General features: G+C 36.3%; 1 protein-coding gene across 1 annotated transcript; it reads left to right on the forward strand.

The window, feature by feature from the left end:
• The first annotated feature begins 11534 nt into the window (after positions 1-11534).
• LOC146886307 (uncharacterized) lies at positions 11535-12209 on the forward strand. Its single transcript, XM_085673384.1, has one exon. The coding sequence runs from the start codon at positions 11535-11537 to the stop codon at positions 12207-12209; it is 675 nt and encodes a 224-aa protein (XP_085529510.1).
• The last annotated feature ends 10232 nt before the right edge of the window (positions 12210-22441 follow it).

Below are 22441 nucleotides of genomic sequence, written 5' to 3' on the forward strand. Positions count from 1 at the left end.
AAAACAGATCCCACACATCTCTTAGAGAAGCTGCCGTCATCCTTCTCTAGGATTTGGAGTCGTCATAGCTTAGCAAGCTCAGCCTCATTCTTTCATTCCGCGTAAGTCCCTCCTGTTAGTTTTGAAATGGTTGAAAAGCCAAGAAGGGGGGGTTGAATTGGCTAGTTAAAACTTTAGGCTATTTTTGCAAGCTAAAACCTACTTTAATTGAATCAAATAGATCACCAAGTTGGGATGCAAATAGTACTGAACTATACACTTTCAATCGATTAAAAATAGAGTTAACAGATCGATTTTACTAAACAGATTATGTTCTGGTATAATCAATCGATTGAAACTGAAAAATAGTCGACTGAAATACTAGGAAAAATGCAGAAATGTGAATTTGAATTTTAAGCCAGAAACAATGCTCAAGATTGATCAAGATCAGTTCCAAATGATTATACAAACATGCTCAATGCTTTAGATGCTATGAAAACATGCAAGAACATGAAAAAGATGATTAAAGCACAAGTTCTTGAAACTTTAAAATGAAAATGCAAGAGAGAAAGGTTAGAGAAGAGAGGACACCATGAATTTTTATACTGGTTCACTCAAACTTGAGCTACATCCAGTTTGTCAAGGTAACCTGAGCTTAAATTTGCACTATTTCAAAAGTTTTACAAAGAATCCACCGTTACACTTCCAAAATATGCAAAAACACCACAAAAGACTCTTGAATCACATAAGAATCACACCAACACAGCAAGAACCCTCTTGCAGACCTGGAAAACCACCAGGCACACACACAAAGCTTAAGAAAGATCAAACCTCAGTGGTAGCACAACCTTGCCTACCACAAACCACTTTCTCCAAGCTTCAAACCAAGCCAAAAGCTTCAAGAATTGATCCAAGATCAATCTTCAACAACTGCAACACCTATGATCACGAAGGAGAGAGTTTCCACAAGTTTCCAGAACCAAATCGTGCTCTAAAATGATCAACTGACCTCTCTTTCCAAAATCACAACTTTTATAGTCAAACTATTACGAAATTCAACAGGTTGATTTTCAAATCAATCGGTTGATTTCACTTGACTTAAGCTGATACAACAGAAACTGAAAACAAAAAACAGATGCATAAAGCTGATACAATCAGCCGACTGAAATGAAAAACAACCAACTGAAACAAACAGAACTGAAATTGAAAAATCACAAACACAAGGATGCAATGCATGATCCTAAACAACCACCACACTCAGTCATCCTGAGGGTCATTTCTGGTCTGGAATGAGTGGAGCATATCATGGATATCATGGATTTGGCCATCCAATGCATTGAACCTCTCATTGCAATAGTTGTGATGTTCATGTTGAGACACATTAAGCTCATGCAACTGGTTCAGCACCATCCTCTCAAAATGTGAGTACACAGGGCCTCTATCCTTTGGAGGATTGTAGGGAATCAAGTCCATGGGTCCAGCAGTTGGTTCTTCCTCTTGATTTGCACCACTTGGACCGGCTTCATGGTCATGTGCACCACCACCAACAGCTCCAGCAGCTATCCATCCATTTCCCACCTTGATAAAGCCCATTTTGTGCAGATTTTGGTTAGAGGTATGGTTCAATAGTCCAGTTGACTCCTCTAGCTTATCCTCTACATCAATACCAAAGTATTCAATGAATTTAGACACCAAAACCACATATGGAAGCCTAAAATCCGTGAGTCTCTTGGCCTTGAGGATGTGATCACGAAACACATAGATCCAATCCACTTGAATGTTGTGTTGAATGCAGTACATAAGTATCAAATCTCCCTCATTCAATGTTGAATGGTTGCTACCACGTGGAACAAGGATTTTTGTGACAATCATACCAAGTATCCTTTGATCCACCTAGAGACCACCAACATGGAAGTGTTTGATTTCAACAATAGGATTTCTCAAGCATTGGCCATAGTATTGCATCTTGTTGAATTCTGGAACAGCCCCAGTTTCACCTTTTCTCACTTGCACACCCCTTGGTTTGAGTCCAACCACATCTTTCCAAGCTCTCTTGTTGATCTCCATTTGAACACCCTTGATGATGGACAGTAGGACATCAGTTTTGAACTCCAAGTTGGTGAAAAACACCTTCACCAAGTCTGGATATATTTTCCCTAAAAGTTCAAGGAAGGACTTCAACTTTTGATGCTTTAGTTGTTGGAATAGGCTCTCAAGGCCTTCAGCTCTTAGCCATGAGAACCTCAGCACCTTAGGAATGCTGATCTGCTTCCTGTTCATCTCAATGAGGAACACTTGAATGTTGACCTCATGATCCTCAAACCATGTTTCAATTCTCCCATGGCTTTCATGATTTGGAGACCTTGGAGTAGGAGGAGTGGAGTGCTCATCATCAGATTGGGTAGCTTTTTGGGAACGACGAGGCATGATGAGTGTTGGTATGGCTGTTTCTAAGAGATGTATGATGCAAATGCAGCAATACAAGTGCATTATTTATAGTTGAACAAACTGATTTTCAGAAACAGTTGATTAAATGGTGCAGATTTTTCTAATTAATTCGTTTTATGTTACCCAAATCAATTTAATGCAATCCAAAATAGTATCTCATGCATTCATGATGTTTTCAATGTGTTTTTATGAGAGAGTCAATCAGTTCAGATCATGTGAGCTGCATGCACATTGGAATTGTACACTAGAATGCTTTTTGGTCAAACAATTCAGTAAAAGTAACATATGGCTGATGAAATGGGCAGTTAAGAGCAGATAGTACCTGACAAAAAGATGCTTGCTTTGATTGAGTCAGCTTAACAATTCAATTCGTGAGTAAAAGCACAGTTTAAGTGAAATCAACACGTTGAAAATAAAATCAGTCGACTAAAACAGCATCAAAGTATCAGAGATTACAAACAAAATCTGGTTAAGTGAAATCAGCTGACTAATTTTGAAAATCAATCGATTGAAAATTGTGAAATTGAACTTCATTTTTCCAAATTTAGTTTTAATGAAATCAACATACTGAATTATGAAAACAACAGATCAAAAATCATAGCAGATCAATTTTTCATCATCCAGTGGCAGTTTAAGTGAAATAAACATGTTGAAATACAGAAACAACAGGTTGACAGATCATGAATTTTGCAAACAGAGGCAGATTTAAGTGAAATCAACACGTTGAAATGCAAAATCAACAGGTTGACTATGACAGTTTTTAATTTTTGCATACTACAGCAGATTTTTATGAAACCAATGCATGAGTACATAAGAATAACATGCTACAAACACATCAAACCACATTCTTGATGTCTAAAATACCTAGTTCAGTTCTTAGCTTGTTAAACCTATCTCTAGCCAATGGTTTTGTAAATAAATCTGCTAATTGATTTTCAGTTTTAACAAATTTGATTTCACAATCTCCCTTTTGAACATGATCACGAATGAAATGATGCCTAATCTCAATATGCTTGGTTTTAGAATGTTGTATTGGATTCTTGGTTAAGTTGATTGCACTATTATTATCACAATACAAAGGTACCTTGCTTAGCCTTACACCATAGTCCAAAAGTTGATGTTTCAACCATATGATTTGTGCACAACCATGTCCAGCAGCAATATATTCAGCTTCAGCTATGGAAAGTGCCACACAAGCTTGCTTTTTGCTATTCCATGAGATTAGACTTGATCTAAGCAAATGGCAAGTACCACTTGTGCTTTTCCTATCCAATTTGCACCCTGCATAGTCTGAATCTGAAAAACCACTAAGAGATATGTTAGAATCACATGGATACCATAAACCAACATTGGTTGTTCCTTTGAGGTACTTTAGAATCCTTTTTGCAGCCTTAAAGTGTGATTCCTTAGGATTTGCTTGAAATCTAGCACATAAGCATACTCCAAACTGAATGTCTGGCCTACTTGCTGCATCCATAAGGCAATTTGTTGCAATTGGAGTGGCAACTTCTTTGCAATCCTCCATTTTGAACTTTTTCAACAAGTCAAAACAATATTTTGATTGATTTAAAAATATTCCATGCTTGAGTTGCTTGACTTGCAACCCTAGAAAGTAGGCAAGCTCACCCATCATGGACATCTCAAACTCTCCCTGCATTGCTGCAACAAACTCTTCACCCAATGTGTTATTATTTGAACCAAAGATGATATCATCAACATACACTTGAACAAGTATAACATCATTATCATGTTTTCTAATGAAGAGTGTTTATCCACTGCACCTTTAGCATAACCTTTTGATAAAAGAAAATTGCTTAGCCTTTCATACCATTGCCTTGGTGCTTGTTTTAAACCATATAAGGGCCTTTTTCAATTTGAAAACATGGTTAGGATAGAGATGATCCTCAAATCCAGGAGGTTGTGATACATACACTTCTTCATTTAGAAAACCATTCAAGAATGCACTTTTCACATCCATTTGATGCAATTTAAAGTTACACATGCAAGCATATGCTAAGAGTAATCTCACAACTTCTAGCCTAGCCACAGGTGCATAAGTTTCATCAAAACCAATGCCTTCTTCTTGATTATAACCTTTAGCAACTAGTCTACCTTTGTTTCTTACTATATTACCATCTTCATCCATTTTGTTTCTAAAAACCCGTTTGGTTCCAATTATATTCATATCATTAGTTTTAGGCATTAGAAACCACACATCATTTCTTGTGAATTGATTGAGTTCATCTTGCCTAGCCACAATCCAATTACTATCATTTAAAGCATCATTCACATTCTTAGGTTCAATTTGAGATACAAATGCAACATGTTCACAAAAAATAATCCTACGTCTAATAGATACTCCCTGTTTGATATCACCTATGATGTTGTCCTTTGATAAACCTCTAGGCTGGATCCAATCCTTGGGCCATTTGCTGTCTGCAGCTTTTTCAGTCGACTGTTTTTCCTTTTCAGCCAATTGATTTCCTGTAGTAGTGGACTTTTCTGCAGCAGAAATCTGCTCCTGCAGTATATCTTCCTCATCTGCATTCTTTGACACTTGATCTTGCAATTTTGGGTTAGTTTCATCAAATACAACATGTATAGACTATTCAACAGTCATCAATCTCTTATTATAGACTCTATATGCATGACTTTGTGTAGCATAACCTAGAAAAACACCTTCATCTGCTTTTGCATCAAATTTGCCAAGACTTTCTTTGCCATTATTTAAGATAAAGCACTTACATCCAAATACTTTTAGGTGACTTAAAACAGGCCTTCTCCCTTTGCAAAGCTCATAAGGGGTTTTCTTCAAAATTGGCCTAATCAACACTCTATTTAAGACATAGCAAGCAGTGTTGACTGCATCAGCCCAAAAGTACTTAGGTAGTGAGTTTTCATTCAACATAGTTCTAGCTAGGTCCTCAAGTGATCTATTTTTCCTCTCAACAACACCATTTTGTTGTGGTGTTCTTGGTGTAGAAAAATTATGGTTGATACCATGCTTTTCACAAAAGTGTTCAAACTTTTCATTTTAAAATTCCCCACCATGATCACTTCGAATAGACACTATCTTGGAACTCTTTTCATTTTCAAGCATCTTGGCAAGTCTTTTGAAAGCATGAAAAGTGTCATTTTTGGCAGCTAAGAACAAAGTCCATGTGTACCTAGAGAAATCATCAACAATGACTAATGCATAAAGATTGCCACCAAGACTCATGGTTCGAGATGGACCAAATAGATCCATGTGAAGCATCTCTAAAGGTCTTTCGGTTGAAACAACATTTTTTTATTTAAAAGAGACCTTAGTTTGTTTTTCTTTTTGACATGCTTCACACACTCTATCCTTCTCAAACTTGAGTTTTGGTAGTCCTTCAACCAACTGTTTTCTATTCAGCCGATTGAAATGCTGCATGTGTATGTGACAAAGTCTTCTATGCCATAACCAAGTATCATCCTCTTTTGTAAGCAAACAATGGATGCTAAATGATGCATGATGCAAGTCAAGTAGATATATATTATTGACTCTCTTGCCTATCAAAACAATACTACCATGTGCATCATATATCAAACAACTATTTGGTTCAAACATGACTTTAAAGCCTTTATCACATAGTTGACTTATAATTATCAAATTGTGTTTGAGTCCTTCAACCAGCAACATATTCTTGATGTTGGAAGAGGATCCATTGCCTATGACTCCATTTCCAAGGATTCTTCCTTTGTTGTTGTCTCCATAGGTTACAAACCCTTCCTCCTTCAACTCCAACTTTGCAAATTTGGTTTTATCTCCTGTCATATGTCTTGAACAACCACTATCAAGGTACCACAAATCTTTCTTATCACCTTTCATGACCTGCAAAACAGATTTGGATTATTTGGTACCCTTTGATAGGTTGGGTCCATCATGGTTATATCTTTCTAGATCCTTTTGGGATCCATTTCATAATCCCTTTAGGAACATCATATTTTCTAGCATGACAGTTCTTAATGACATGACCTTTTTGCATACAATAGTTGCATGAAATTAATGGCATGTCACTTTGCATGCTTTTAGAAAAGAAACTAGAGAACTTCTTGGTTTTCTTTTGAAAAGAAGGATTGAAACCAAGTCCAGCTTTGCCAAACACACAATTTTGTGAACCAAGAACAGCCTCTAAGTTTGCTTCTCCACTTGTGAACCTTGCACAGGTTTTTATAAGGTATTTCACTTGATTTTTCAAAACTGTGCAGTTTTCACAGGATCTTTCAGTTGATTGATTTCTAAAACAGTCGGTTGAATTACTGTAAATAATTTCTAAATGTTCAAAATCAGTTTTTAAATCAGCTGTTTCTTTTTCCAGTTGACTAACTTTGTTTTCCAGCCAATTGGCTAAGCCTTTCAACCGATTGTTTAATGCAGAAATCTTGTTTGCTTCATTATGCAACTCTTCAAAATCATGCAACAATTGATTATAGTCATTTAAGTCTATAGAACTTACTTGGCTTGAGGAAGATGACTCATAACCAGCCATGAGACACAAGTTGGCTTCTTCAGTCTCATCTTGTGAGGAGCTACTTGTTGTTGAATCATCATTGTCCTCCCATGCAATGTATGCACGTTTCTCCTTTGGCTTCTTCTCCTTTTTCCTATCAACACTCTTCTCCTTTTCTTTGTTAGCATTTGGACATTCAATCTTGATATGTCCTTGTTTTCCACAGTTATAACATGTAAAATTAGAAGAGTTTGATTCATTGTGTTTGGAAGTATACCTCTTGGGATTACCTTTGATACCTTTCCTTTTGAGATACTTACCAAACCTTTTGACAAGGAGATTCAAGTTCTCACTTTCACTTGATTCAGCCACCTCATCCTCAATTTCCTCATTTTTCTTGGTGCTAGTCTTCAAGGCTATGTTCTTGACCTTTTTCTCACTTGACTCAAGCTCATTAAGCCTTTGCATCTCAATCTCATGCTCCCTAAGCTTACCAAACAATGCGGCTGTAGTCAAAGTGGATAGATCTCTTGTTTCTTAGATAGTCATGACCTTTGGTTGCCAAGATCTATCAAGACACTTTAGCACCTTGATGTTTAACTCTTCCTTGTCAAATTCCTTACCCAAGCCTATGAGATGGTTGACTATGTGAGTGAATCTCTTTTGCACATCCGCTATGGATTCTCCTTGTTTCATCTTGAATAGCTCATATTTTTGAATCAAGACATGCTTTCTAGCTCTCTTAACATCATTGGTTCCTTCATGAGTCACTTCAAGAACCTCCCACATTTCCTTGGCACTCTTGCATTGTGAAACACGAAAAAACTCATCCATGTTGAGAGATGAAGTGAGGATATTCTTTGCATTGCAATCATATTGGGCTCTCCTTCTTTCTTCCTCATTCCATTGAGTCCATGGCTTATTAACCTGCACATCATCAACAATATGTTTAGGAGTATATGGTCCATTTATGATTGCATCCCATATCCCTTGATCTATTGACTCAATAAAGATTTTCATCCTAATTTTCCAAAATTGGTAATTAATGCCACTAAACATAGGGGGTCTATGAATTGAGGCACCTTCACCAAAGGGTAACTTGTTTTCAGCCATTTCAAGTAGTTCAAAACAGATTTAGGACCTTACTTGATCAAATTTCAAGTACCTTGCTCTGATACCAATTGTTAGTTTTGAAATGGTTGAAAAGCCAAGAAGGGGGGGTTGAATTGGCTAGTTAAAACTTTAGGCTATTTTTGCAAGCTAAAAACCTACTTTAATTGAATCAAATAGATCACCAAGTTAGGATGCAAACAGTACTAAACTATACACTTTCAATCGATCAAAAACAGAGTTAACAGATTTATTTTACTAAACATATTATGTTCTGGTATAATCAATCGATTGAAACTGAAAAACAGTCGACTGAAATACTTGGAAAAATGTAGAAATGTGAATTTGAATTTTAAACCAGAAACAATGCTCAAGATTGATCAAGATCAGTTCCAAATGATTATACAAACATGCTCAATGCTTTAGATGCTATGAAAACATGCAAGAACATGAAAAAGATGATTAAAGCACAAGTTCTTGAAACTTTAAAATGAAAATGCAAGAGAGAAAGGTTAGAGAAGAGAGGACACCACGAATTTTTATACTGGTTCACTCAAACTTGAGCTACATCCAGTTTGTCAAGGCAACCTGAGCTTTACTTTGTACTATTTCAAAAGTTTTACAAAGAATCCACCCTTACACTTCCAAAATATGCAAAAACACCACAAAAGACTCTTGAATCACACAAGAATCACACCAGCATAGCAAGAACCCTCTTGCAGACCTGGAAAACCACCAGGCATACACACAAAGCTTGAGAAAGATCAAACCTCAGTGGTAGCACAACCTTGCCTACCACAAACCACTTTCTCCAAGCTTCAAACCAAGCCAAAAGCTTCAAGAATTGATCCAAGATCAATCTTCAACAGCTGCAACACCTATGATCACGAAGGAGAGAGTTTCCACAAGTTTCCAGAACCAAATCGTGTTCTAAAATGATCAACTGACCTCTCTTTCCAAAATCACAACTTTTATAGTCAAACTGTTACGAAATTCAACAGGTTGATTTTCAAATCAATCGGTTGATTTCACTTGACTTAAGTTAAATCAGTCGATTAAAAACTAAATCAACTAATTGAATTTGTTGCAGTTTAAGACTACTGCAGCCAATCTTTTAACCTGTTAAAAAGTCATTCAACAGATTAAAAGAGACATTTTAACCTGTTGAAAAACCATTCAACAGATTAAAAACACACCAAAGACCAAACTACATCTAATTAATGCTTTAAGGTCTACAACATGAATTACAAACTACAAGTACACTTTCTTAATGATGTAACTGCATGGAGAGCACATGTTTCATCCTTGATCACCACGAATATCATCAAATCTCCTTTCCTTCATCAATGTAGGCTTCATTCCAATGTTTATGGCTTCAAGATAGTTTAAAAGAGCTTCATTCAATCTTCATCAAATCTTCAAGAAGCAAACCACCTTGGCTTCTCATGTCAACACCTCCCAACTCAAGCTCTATGTTCATTTTGATTCTTCCGTATGTTCTCAGTTAGAGCTTTCTAATGAGCTCGTTTTCGGAACTTGTCCCACTATTTTTCAGCTCGCGAAACTGTCCCGTGAGCTATTGTCCCTCACTGTTCGAGTATCAAAGCCTTAGCTAACGTTTCCAGGTACGGGAAATTAGGGTTCAAGTTTAAGTTGTGTTTTTATGCTTGTTCTTGAGCTTGCGAATTGTTTGTATGGGTTAATCATTGTTCTTGGGACATGAAATGCTTTATGTGATTGGTTGGGTTGAAAGATACATCTGCTGCAGGTGAGACCAGGGCGAGAACTGATAATCTCGCCCAGGCGAGTCGGACTCGCCTAAGTGAGATCCCGCATTGGTTCTTGTTTCCTTTTCGAGCCTTCACCTAGGCGAAGGGGGCTCGCTTGAGCGAGACTCTCTCGCTTGAGCGAGACCCTTCAGCCTGAGCGAGGGGTTGGGCGAGATAGTGCATGGTTTGGTTGCTTGGTTGTCCTTGGATGATTTGTAATTATTTGGGTATGCTTGATATGTTGATATATATATATATATATATATATATATATATATATATATATATATATATATATATATATATATATATATATATATATATATAATGGATTGTCATGTGTGTGTGAAATAATTCAAGAATGGAATGATGGATATCGTGGAAGCTTGGCATGTGAAATTAATGAGTGAGTTGGAATTAATGGGACATGGTATTGATATGAGATGAGGCCCTATACTCATGGGGTGGTAATGACCAATGGTTTGGGTTCAACATGTGATATGAATGAGGTGTTATTTTTCAGAGGTTGACAAGGAATTGTAAGCATGATTGGTATTCTCTTATTATTTATTTATGATAATTGGGTCCATGTTAGTGTGTGATTCCTTGGGGTCTCTAGGTGAGGCCTCCGGGGTTGCGCTTCAGTGGTCGGGACGTAATTCCATGGCCCTTGTTAGTGGGTGTCCATGGTGGTGCCCCATCTGTATAACTAGGTAAGGATTCAAGGTAAGGTTGCATCTTGACACTCTAAGGAGTCAGTTAGTCTCACCTAGAGCGGATAGACTCTTGTGATGAGAGTACCAGAAGGCTTGAAATTCACTAAGGGCTAACCTTGTGGTGAGGGAAAATTGATCCATCGGAACACTTGTAACACATAGCTCGGGGGTGAGCAGAGGTATCCACCACAAGTGCAAGTATCCGCTGAATCCGACCAGGTTATACGTATCCGGATGAGTCGAGTCGAGTCGAGTCGTAGTGTATCGATTGAAAAGTCATAACATGCTTGGTTGTTGTATGGATATTGGATGGTGAAAGTATATTTGACTATATGATGAAAATGTTGTTGGCTCTAGCTTACCCTGTTTGTTGTATGGTTGTCTTGTATGTGGCTCTTCTTTCTTGCAATGATCATCAGTTTAATTGATGGGAGCAAATGGGCGAGGTTTCCGCGGTCAGCAAGGAAATGGCGATTCTGCTACTTAGCCATCGGGGCTAGACTTTATGTTTCTTTTCTTCATGGGTTTTCTTTAGGGCTACGGCCCATGTATTGCTCTATGCCTTTCTATTCTACTCTCATTTTGTTAGATTTTTATCTGGTTTCCGTTGGCATCGTGGTGTGCCCAGTTTGTAGGGGTTGTGTTAAAGACCCCAGGACTACTCTACATTACTATTTTGTGTGACGTGTCTTTTAATTTCGCTTAATAATTAAATGGGACGTTACATTTATGTTATCAGAGCGGTCATTCCTTGGGTCTGTGGACTTGGATGTCCGCTTAGCTTTTTCTGTGCCTTCTGAGTGTTCTTAGTTAAATTCTTGCCTTATTCGAGCCTAACCAAGTGATTTTCTATGTGCCAGTGAACTATGGCACCTCCTCGTAGGACTTCGCAATCGTCCCAGGGTGACTTGCCCGATATCCCCAAGGCAATAGAGGCGATGGTGGTTGCCATGACGCAGCAAAGCACAGCGATGATGCAACAGGATGAGGTAACGATGTAGCGACTGGCGGCGTCGCTTGAGCAACAGCAGGCAGTGATGCAACAGATGGAGGCTGCACGTGTGGCTGCCAAGGATGCACATAGGCAGCATATGGAGGCCCTCCGCCAGCTGGAAAAGAACAGGGCGACTGCCCCTGTGTTTGGCCCGGAGCCACGACCACGAGTCAGGGAGTGGAGTCTAGAAGACTTCCTGAAACACCATCCCGTGAAGTTCAACGGGAAGACGAGACCTGATGCAGCAGACCAGTGGCTGAAGGATCTGGAGAGGATCTTTGATGCAAAAACATGCCCAGGGGAGAACAGGTTAGCTTTCACAGTATACATGCTCACCGGAGAGGTTAAGTACTGGTGGACCACTACCAAATCCATCATGGAGGAGAGAGGCGAGTCGGTGACGTGGGAGGCCTTTAGGGGGAAATTCCTCTCAGAATATTTCCCAGACAGCATTCGATATGCCAAGGAGGTGGAATTCCTCCAACTGACCCAGGGAGGGAAGACGGTGACCAACTATGCTGAGAAGTTCAAGCACCTTAGCCGCTTTTATACCTTGCCGCTCGATGAGGAGTGGAGATGCCAGAAATTCGAGAACGACCTCAGGGGAGATATTGGCTTGATGGTAGCACCCTTATCCATTAAGGATTTTGCCGCTTTGGTGGAGAAGGCTAGGGTGATGGAGAAGATGAAGAATGAGGTAGAGGGTCAGCAGCCCTAGCAGCCTTAGAGGATTGGTGGACCATCTAGGTCCAAGCCTAGACACAACGAGCGGAGGAGACCATATGACAAACCTCCCCATCCGCCTCAAGGGTCTAGGGGTCTTCCTCCCCAGTAGGGTCGAGTGTAGTGTTACATATGTGGGGGCCCACACCTAAGGAGCGCTTGCCCACGCATGGAGGGTTACTTGTCAACACCCAATTTCGTCCGGGTAAATAAATTTATTTTCAAAAAAATTTAAAAAAATAAAAAAACTGTGAAACATTATTTTCTTCAAAGATTTTCAAACTTTAATTTTAGAAAAAAAAAAGAAAAAAAAGAGAAATGAAAAAAAAAGAAAAAAAAAGGAATAAAGAGGGAAGAGACCAATTTGTTATTAATTATCGCATTCCTTCTCATGAGCCAAACAACTCAACCTGCTTTCTACCTTTGTTCCTGGAAGAGAAATTAGTAATATTCTAATAATTAAAAGAAATATTTCTTCAAATGGTTATAATCAATATTACTAATTGAGATTGATTTTGTGCTCTGATTTGTTAATGGTTAGAATCAATATTACTAATTTGGGATTGATTTTGTGCTCTGATTTACTATGATTTGATTTCCATAATGTGTTGTTATCATAACCAATTTCTTCCTTATATTCTTCATTACAATTAAGGCTGAGATTGTATTGATATTGCAAGGTGCGAGTATAAATACGCACTCTGTCATGACCGAAAGAAAAAATTCTCTACACTTCTCTAATTCTTTCCCATCACCACTCCCACATACACACCTCTTCTTTCATCTCTCTAAAAAACATATTGAAAGAGGTAAAAAAAAAAGATTCTCTATACTCTCTTTTTCTCTCTCATTACCACCCACACAGACCCATCTCATTTTATCTCTCTTAAAAAAAACACAAAAATATTATAAAAGGAGGCAAGAAAAAAGAAAAGGCAGAAGGTACGTCATTGTTAGTTTTTTCTTTTAATTTATTTTTTTTATGTTCATTATTTTGTTTAAATCATTAAAAAAAATATTTCCTATTTCTTTTGTGTCTGCTTGACTGCTCGCGTTGCATGACACTCATTTTAGACTTTCGTTTTTTTTCTCTAAAAAATTATATATCAATCTAAGAATAAAAAATAGTTTTCTTTGTTTACTTTTTAATATCTATCTGGTTGCTCACGTCGTAGTGAAAAAATTATAAAAGATTAAAAAGATAAAAAGTCAAAGATTAAAAAAAAGAATTTATTTTCAGTGTCTGTTCGGCCGCTCGCGTCGTGTGACATCAATATTAAAATAATACTAAAAATTTAAATGAAAAGGTTTTCAAAATTATTAAAAAAATTAAATCATTCTTCAAATATTTATCCAATTAGTTTTTCATAAAAGAACTACGTAACCCTAATTCTCCATTCACAATGAGATACGTAGGAGCGAGGATTAATCCTCGTCGGGCCCAAAAAATCAAAAAAATAATTTTGTTGTTTTTTTTGTACATTCTTTTATTAACATTTTTTGGGAAAAATAAATATTTAGAAAAAACCACATAACTTTTTCACATTTAATCTAGTTTTTCGCAGACCTTGCTCTTTTTTACGGTTTTCCATAGTTTCCTATAATAACTATGGTAGCGACTCCAAACTCTGTTTTTACAAAGGCCCGGTGGGAACCTACAACCCTTAGAAATACTAGTGTGGAAATGGGACAACATCTCCATGGATTTTGTAACCCATTTGCCATAGACTTTTAGAGGACATGACACTATCTGGGTGATAGTGGACCGGTTGACCAAGAGTGCCCACTTTTTGGCGATGAACTTGAGGATGTCTATGGCCAAGTTAGCCCAGTTGTACATTAAGGAGATCGTGAGGTTCATGGAGTACCTTCGAGCATAGTTTCTGACAGAGAATCAAGGTTTAAATCTCGGTTCTGGAAAACCTTACAAGAGGCTTTGCGGACCAAGTTGACTATGAGCTCAGCTTATCACCCTCAAACCGATGGCCAGTCTGAGAGGACGATTCAGTCATTAGAGGATTTGTTGAGGACTTGCATATTGGATCATCTGGGTGCTTGGGATTAGGTATTACCTTTGATAGAGGTCACCTACAACAACAGTTTCCATGCGAGCATCGGCATGGCGCCATACGAGGCTCTTTATGGCAGGAGGTGTAGGACTCCTCTCTGTTGGTATCAGGATGGGGAAGCGGTGTTGGTTGGACCAGAATTGTTATAGCTGACCACTAAGATAGTGAGAACAGTGAGGAACAGGATGCAGGCTTCTCAAAGTAGGCAGAAGGCCTATGTAGACCGTAGGAGGAGACCTCTGGAGTTCGCAACTGGTGATCATGTATTCCTGAGGGTGACCCGAACCATAGGCGTGGGAAGGGCTCTCCGCTCAAGGAAGCTTTCGCCCAAGTTCCTTGGCCCCTATCAGATCACAAGGAGGATTGGGCCGGTGGCTTACAAGATAGCCTTACCCCCGCAGTTGGCGAACCTACATCTAGTGTTTCATGTCTCACAGTTGAGGAAGTACATGTTTGACCCAGCGCATGTGTTGGAAGCCGAAGATATACAGATCAGGGAAGACCTCATAGTGGAAGTACCACCCGTCGCTCTAGAGGATAGCAAAGTTGAGGAACGCCGAGGAAAGGAAGTCCGCCTGGTTACATTCATCTGGGATTAGAGAACGAGTGACTCGATTTGGGAGTTGGAGGAGGATATGAGGAAATCACACCCACATCTTTTTGCCTGGTAAGCTTTCATTTTCGAGGTCGAAAATTTTTGTTGTTGGAGGGAATGTAAGGCCCAATTATTTCTGCCTATCTTATTGTAGAGGTTGCCTAATCTTTTGGGCCTAAATGGGGTTGGCCCAATTCAATTTCTGACCTAAGATACCCCAAAAGCCTAACTTGTAACTAGCCTTCGTAAAACAGATCCCACACATCTCTTAGAGCAGCTGCCGTCATCCTTTGCTAGGGTTTGGAGTCGTCATAGCTTAGCAAGCTCAGCCTCATTCTTCCGTTCCGCGTAAGTCCCTCCCAACTCAAGCTCTATGTTCATTTTGATTCTTCCGTATGTTCTCAGTTAGAGCTTTCTAATGAGCTCGTTTTTGGAACTTGTACCACTATTTTTCAGCTCGCAAAACTGTCCCGTGAGCTATTGTCCCTCACTGTTCGAGTATCAAAGCCTTAGCTAACGTTTCCAGGTACAGGAAATTAGGGTTCGAGTTTGAGTTGTGTTTTTATGCCTGCTCTTGAGCTTACGAATTGTTTGTATGGGTTAATCATTGTTCTTGGGACGTGAAATGCTCTGTGTAATTGGCTGGGGTTGAAAGATACATCTGCTGCAGGTGAGACCAAGGCGAGAACTGATAATCTCGCCCAGGCGAGTCGGACTCGCCTAAGTGAGTTTGGCGGAGGCTCCCCCAAATCCTTTTTCGCGAAAGGTCGCCCAAGCGACCAACTCATTATTTTGAGCGAGCGAACCACTCGCCCAAGCGAGAGGGGTCTCGCCTAAGCGAGATCCCGCGTTGGTTCCTGTTTCCTTTTCGATCCCTCGGCTAGGGGAAGGGGGCTTGCCTGAGCGAGACCCTTCAGCCTGAGCGAGGGACTGGGCGAGACAGTGTGTGGTTTGATTGCTTGGTTGTCCTTGGATGATTTGTAATTGTTTGGGTATGCTTGATATGTTGAGATATATATATATATATATATATATATATATATATATATATAATGGATTGCCATGTATGTGTCACATAATTCATGAATGGAATGATGGATATCGTGGAAGCTTGGCATGTGAAGTTAATGAGTGAGTTGGAATTAATGGGACATGGTATTGATATGAGATGAGGCGTTATACTCATGGGGTGGCAATGACTAGTGGTATGGGTTCAACATGTGATACGAATGAGGTGTTATTTTTCAGAGGTTGACATGGAATTGTAACATTTGTGATAGTTTTAGGGTTTTATGAGTCAAGTGTTGACACAGTATTAATATTATTATACTGTAGTTATATGAATGAGTTCTTCAAATATTTGAAGGAGATAAAACTAATACATGATTTACCCAAAAAATTACGATTGGTATCAGAATAATATTTTTTTTTGTTTATTTAATGTTGCTGATTTGTTATTATTTTTAGAATTGAATAGATTTAATGGGTATTAAATGCTGTGGACTGTTTTTATTTTTCGAAATGTTGATAAATATATATTCTAAGCTGTGAATCGGAAAAGTTTCAGATTTATGTATCTTCTATTTCGACGTATATTAGTAGAAGCATGATCCATTATATGTACATAATAAATATATAAATATATATATGAATATGTTTTTTTAATGTTTTATAGCATATATTTAAGGTTAGGGATGATAACTATATATACTGAAATGACTGAGAGTGAAATCCGTCAAATGTAACTATCAAATAATATTATAATATTATTTGGAAATTTTAGGAAGTTTCGATTATTTTTATTTTTTCATTCATAATATTATTATTAATAATATGATTACTAATGGTGATTAAATTAATAAATAAAATTATGTATAAATTATATATATATATATATATATATATATATATGAGATTAAATAAATATTTAAAGTAAAAGACAAAATGGTTTAAAATTTATTTAATTAAAAATATATTAGATATATGTCGCTAAATATTATGAGATACTTTTAAAAGATGTTAAATATTTTTAAGTAACCATTAATTATTTAAAAAGTATTTATTTAGAAAGTTATTATAAGAAACGTAATGGTTTATTATTTTAAAAGATTTATTTTATTTTAAATGATGTTTTAGAATATGAAAGATAAGAGATTATTTTGAAGGATATATAAAGTAATTATTGCACTATAAATGAGTTATAAATCATGATTATTTGTTAAATGAATTTATTGAAAAGATATATTGTTACGTGGGTGAATATGGTTATATACATGAGATTTAAAAAGATTTCCTAAGAAATAGAAAAAGAAAGGTAGGAAAATATGTATATGATATTTGAGAGTTATTAGAAAGACAACAAAAATGCACACCTCAGGTCTTTGCAGCTGGCACCACCTAAATTCGTCCAGGTTATTAAAAAATTATTTCCAAAATATCTAAAAATAATAAGTGGTAATAAATTGTCTTAAAAGATAATAAAATTGATTAAAAAGTTTTTCTTTAAATTTTTATTTTATTTTATTATTTTATTATTTTATATTTTATTTTTAAATAATAATAAAAAAAGAGATTTTGTTTTCAAATTAAAGATTGAATTAAAATAAATTCATTTGTTTTTACGTTTTCTTTATTTAATTAATTGAAATTTAAAAATTAAAAAAGGGGGAAAACGGTTTTGATTAATGGGAGGGAACAATTGATGTTTTGATAGTAGTAACTTCCATCAGTTTTTAAAGAACACGTTAATATAGAGGGAGGAAATGCCATTTTGAGGGGAGAAAAGGAGAAGATTCACTATAATATGATCTTCTCACAATTTTCGTCCAAAAAAGTTCATCCTCATATCAACATTAATTTACTCATCTCCAGTTCAATTCAATTGAGAGCCATAACCCAGAAAAAAGATTCAAAGGTGTAAATCAAACAATTCAGCGGCAACGATAATTAAAGAACAAACACAAGGGAACAAAAAAGATTTGCGCATAGCAGGTTACACAATTTTTGCTCAGTTTCGTTTATTTTGGTAATATTATTTTCATCTCCAACTTTGAAGTTAATAAACCACAATCAAAACTGAAATTGGACCGGAAAGGAAGAGGTTTGAATAGAGAGAAAAAGGGTCATGGTGATGTGTGGTGTTGTGGAGTTGATGGTCTTTGGCGGCACGTTCTGATGGTGGATGTCTACGATAATGGCTTGATAACATCGGAGTAGCACGATGTTAACTAGGCGGAGGAGAGACACAAACATGGAGGCCATGATGTGGTGCTCCACGTATTTGAGAGAGGCGAAGCTGCCGTCACTGGAAGAACCATGATGGAGGCCGGCGCTGTTGTTGGCCGCGTCGCCGATGACTTGGCGGTGAGTAACGTCTATGGTTGGTGCAACGTGAGGTAGAAGATGAAGTTGGGGAAGAAGAATTTTAGGTGATGTGCTTTTTGGAAGAATAATTTGATTTAGGTTTAGGGTATTGGGCAGATTCTTTAATTCTTCGTGCACCCCCATAACTTAATTCACACACCTATGCAAATATGTTTTATAATTGGACCATTTGTTTTTATTTTCTTTACTTCATGCACTCCAAAATGTAATAACCCCACACCCGGTACATTTAGTTTTATTTCACCTTATGTACCCGCGTTTTCACTAAGCACACACCCCACTCTTTAATTTCCTTTTTTAGGCTAGGATGTGTTTACTTTATGCACCATGTATTTCTTCTATGTGCACCTGATTCCTATGTGTGGAGTTTTTCTCATTGCACCCACATATTTACTTATGCACTTTCATTTTCTATTTCCAATTTTACCTTTTTATTTTATTAAATATCACATCTCAATCATATCATTTAAAAAATAATAAAAAATATTTTAAATTGAAATAAAAATTAAAATAATTTTCAAAATTAATAAAAATAAGAATAAATAAAATTTAAAATTATTTTATTTATTTATTCTTTTAGTGTCTAATCGACCGTTCGCGTCGCACGATACTTCTTTTCAAAAACAAGAATTATAAAAATAGTTTTAGTGTCTAATCGACCGCTCGCGTCGCACGACACTTCTTTTTAAAATACAACAATTATAAAAAAATAATTTTGGTGTTTAATCGACCGTCCGCGTCGCACGACACTCTTTTTTAAAATACAAAATTATTAAAATGATTTTGGTGTCTAATCGACCGCTTGCGCACGACACTCCTCTTTCAAATACAAAATTATTAAAATGATTTTGGTGTCTACTCGACCGCTCGCGTCGCACGACACTCCTTTTCAAATTATAAAAATCATAGAAATATTTTGGTGTCAACCTGGCCGCACGCGTCGCATGGCACTTATTTTCAAAAATGTCAAAAGACAACTTTAAGAATTAAATATTTTAATCAAGTTTTATCAAGAACTACGTGATCCTTGATTCTCCATTGTAAATGGAGATACGTAGGAGCAGGGCAAGTCCTTGTCGGGTTCACTTTCCAAAAATAAAAAGGTTTTCCAAATCATTTTCAAATAGTTTTATAAACAATTACGTAGCCCTGATTTCTCATTTTTAACGAGAATATGTAGGACCAAGGTTTTAACCCTTGTCGGGGGTCCCTTTCACTTAAAAAATAATTTTGTTCAATATTTTCTTATTTATGGGAAAAATAAATATTTAAATAAACACATCTCTTTTGCAAATTTAATTAAAGATACCGCCTTTGGGTGGGCGTTGTAGGGTGCTAATACCTTCCCTACGCGCAACCGACTCTCGAACCCTAATTTGGTTTTCGTAGACTTTATTTTATTCTTATGGTTTTCCATAGTTTTCCAGAATAAACTATGGTGGCGACTTCTAATCTCTTTTTCCAAATCCTTTCCTTTTTAGTTCGTCATCCCGTCGCAATTTAGGTTGCGACAACAACATTACCAATATCATTAGTATTTTTATTAGAATCCTCTACCAACTTAGAGTCATATTCCTCCTCTAGCAAGCCCAATTTTCTTCTACGAGCCTGAAACAAGTAATGAATAGTAAGTTCCTAACTGCAAGGAAAACAGAAATCACAAAGGACTATTTTCTTCGTAGCAAGAGTCAATCTTCACTAATACAATAATACAAAAACATTTCAATATACCAATAGTCAAGCACCCTCATTATCTTCTATCATATATCTTTCTTCCTGTCCATGATGAACTTTCTACAGGAACAAGGTTTACATAAAACTTCTACCGACATTTTTTATTTATTCATTCATTTAGCTGATCATGTAACATAACAAATCATAATAAACATAATCAACCAACGATAGAAATAATTCACGAAATGGGAGTTGAATAATGATAAAACAATTACCCTCTCCTTGCGTTCGACTTTCTTTTGCTCTAATTCCTCAATGGCCTTCGTCCTTCGAGTTTCAAGGACTTTGAGTTCATGTTCCTTAAAAGGCCAATTGTTGGGAATACCAGGATCCTTCTCAACCTTATTTTTCCCACTCAGCCTAAGCTTCTTCGCTTCCTTCGCTTTTTTTCTGTTGTGCTCTTTCACCTTCCGTACCACCTTGTACTTCTTCTTCAACGAAACCCTTTTACTCTTAATCTCTGCAACCCAAAAAGTTCACAACAATAATAAAAAAAATAAACAATTAAAATCATTGCACACTACTGATATCAAAGAACAGGGATTGGGTTTTCTTACTCTTGCTCTTCATCACCATTTTGTGTTCTCTACCTTCACAAGAGAAAAAGAGATGAGAACGATAATCCACGTCAAAAGTAGCAGAAAACGAAGAAAAGAAGGGAAAAGATTTGAAGAGGCCCTAGAGCGAGCAAATAGAGAAGAGGGTGAAGGAGTTTGTTGTATATTGTTATCAAATTTTAGAAGGTAAAATTAGATAATCAACATATTAAATTTGATATTCAATAAAATTTGTTTTAGTATTCTAAAACAAATTTTTTATATCCTCATCTTTTAATTGGATATACTAAAATAATGAATTTTAATATGCCTAGATTTTTTTTATAAGAAAATATAATTACTTAAATATATTATAAAAAAATTATAATGTAACAAAAAATTTAGGAGGGGTTTTCTTAGGCTAACTTAAGTTGAATTTGTTAATATTTTGAGATTAAATAACACGTGTTTTTTGATAAATACTAGTTAGTAGTAAGGTTTCAATTTATAAAGTTTTTATTGTTATAGTTTAGTACATATTTAGCTTCTACAATTTAATTTTATTAAAATATAAAGTAATATATATCCAAAACTAAGATATCTAAACTAGCGTAAAAAGTGTGGGCAATCCAAAAGCGTATTTAAACCTAAAAATTGTATATATCCAACCTCTCTGACTACACTGCTTGAAAAAACACAAATTTCAAATTGCTCCCTCAGTTAAGGCGAACTAAACTGCACTGTTTTTTTTTCTAATAAACTGAATTGAACTGAACTGCACTATAATATGAACTGAACTATTTTATGAACTACACTAATTTTGAACCGAATTGCATTGATTTTGAATCAATTGCTCTATTTTTGGTTCCTATGTTGCTAGTATATTTTAGTTTATAACTTGGAATTGCACTTCCTAAATATATATCTTAATTATAAATGAAAATATAATTTGGTTGGATATTAATTTATGTTTAAATGACTTGAGATTCTATTATTGTTAATTTGTATTTAGAATGATTATAAATTTAATAAGAGAGGGTCCAACCTAAGTTCAAATAAATTATTTTAAAAAAAGGTTAGAACTCACGCTATTGACAACACAAACATTTAAATATTAAATTGGAAGTGAGGGCCAGACCCACGCTACTGGCAACATAGGTAAATGTGTTAAAAAATGAAAGTCACTTTTCAATGGGATAGGCCGTCTCTTTTTTGAGTCCGCTCTTATTCGCACGCAAATTTTGGATAGTGATAAGTGCGTATTTTTGCCCTCATTCAGTGTTTAATTCTGGGTATTTAATTGAATTTATGTGCTAAAAGAGTGATTTAATTGATAATTCTGATAATTAGGCTGTTTGAGCTTGTGTGATAAAAATATCTTAAAAAGTGATTTTTAGATGCATAAATTATTTTTGAATATTTTAACGTTTGTTGATACAGCTGAAATTAAGATTAAGCTCATTTAATGTGAGAAAATAAATTGATTGAAGTTACAGAACACCGTTAAATAAGGCTGAAATTAGCAAGTTCTAAAAATCATTTTTGCACCCCCTAAATTACATATACACTCCCCTTTTCCAAATGGGTTGCAGAATATCTACTTCTACACCCCTAACTTTATCTATTTTCACCTCTCCTACCACTTAAACTCCATTCACTGTGATGCTGCCATGTGGCAATCCTCCACTAATTGAGTTGACCAACCAGAAGGCTGCCACGTGTCATCCTGTCATTGCTTAGTCAAACTGGTCAAACTTGGTCAAACAGTCAACTCTAGTCAAATATTCAACTCTGGCCAAAAACTGGTCAAAGGAGAGGGATTTAACTGCAAATGTTGATATTTTTGGATGTCTATGCAAAATTGGACTACAGAATTGAAAATTGGCTATTTAGAAAATTAATACAAATA

Source organism: Vigna unguiculata, chromosome 5, assembly GCF_037176805.1.
Source record: "Vigna unguiculata cultivar grain cowpea cultivar isolate G323 ecotype 2 chromosome 5, ASM3717680v1, whole genome shotgun sequence".
In the NCBI taxonomy this organism is placed as follows: domain Eukaryota; kingdom Viridiplantae; phylum Streptophyta; class Magnoliopsida; order Fabales; family Fabaceae; genus Vigna; species Vigna unguiculata.

What these genes read in the sequence shown, in the direction of transcription:
- LOC146886307 (XM_085673384.1), top strand. Translation starts at nt 11,535, where the DNA reads ATGCAACAGATGGAGGCTGCACGTGTGGCTGCCAAGGATGCACATAGG.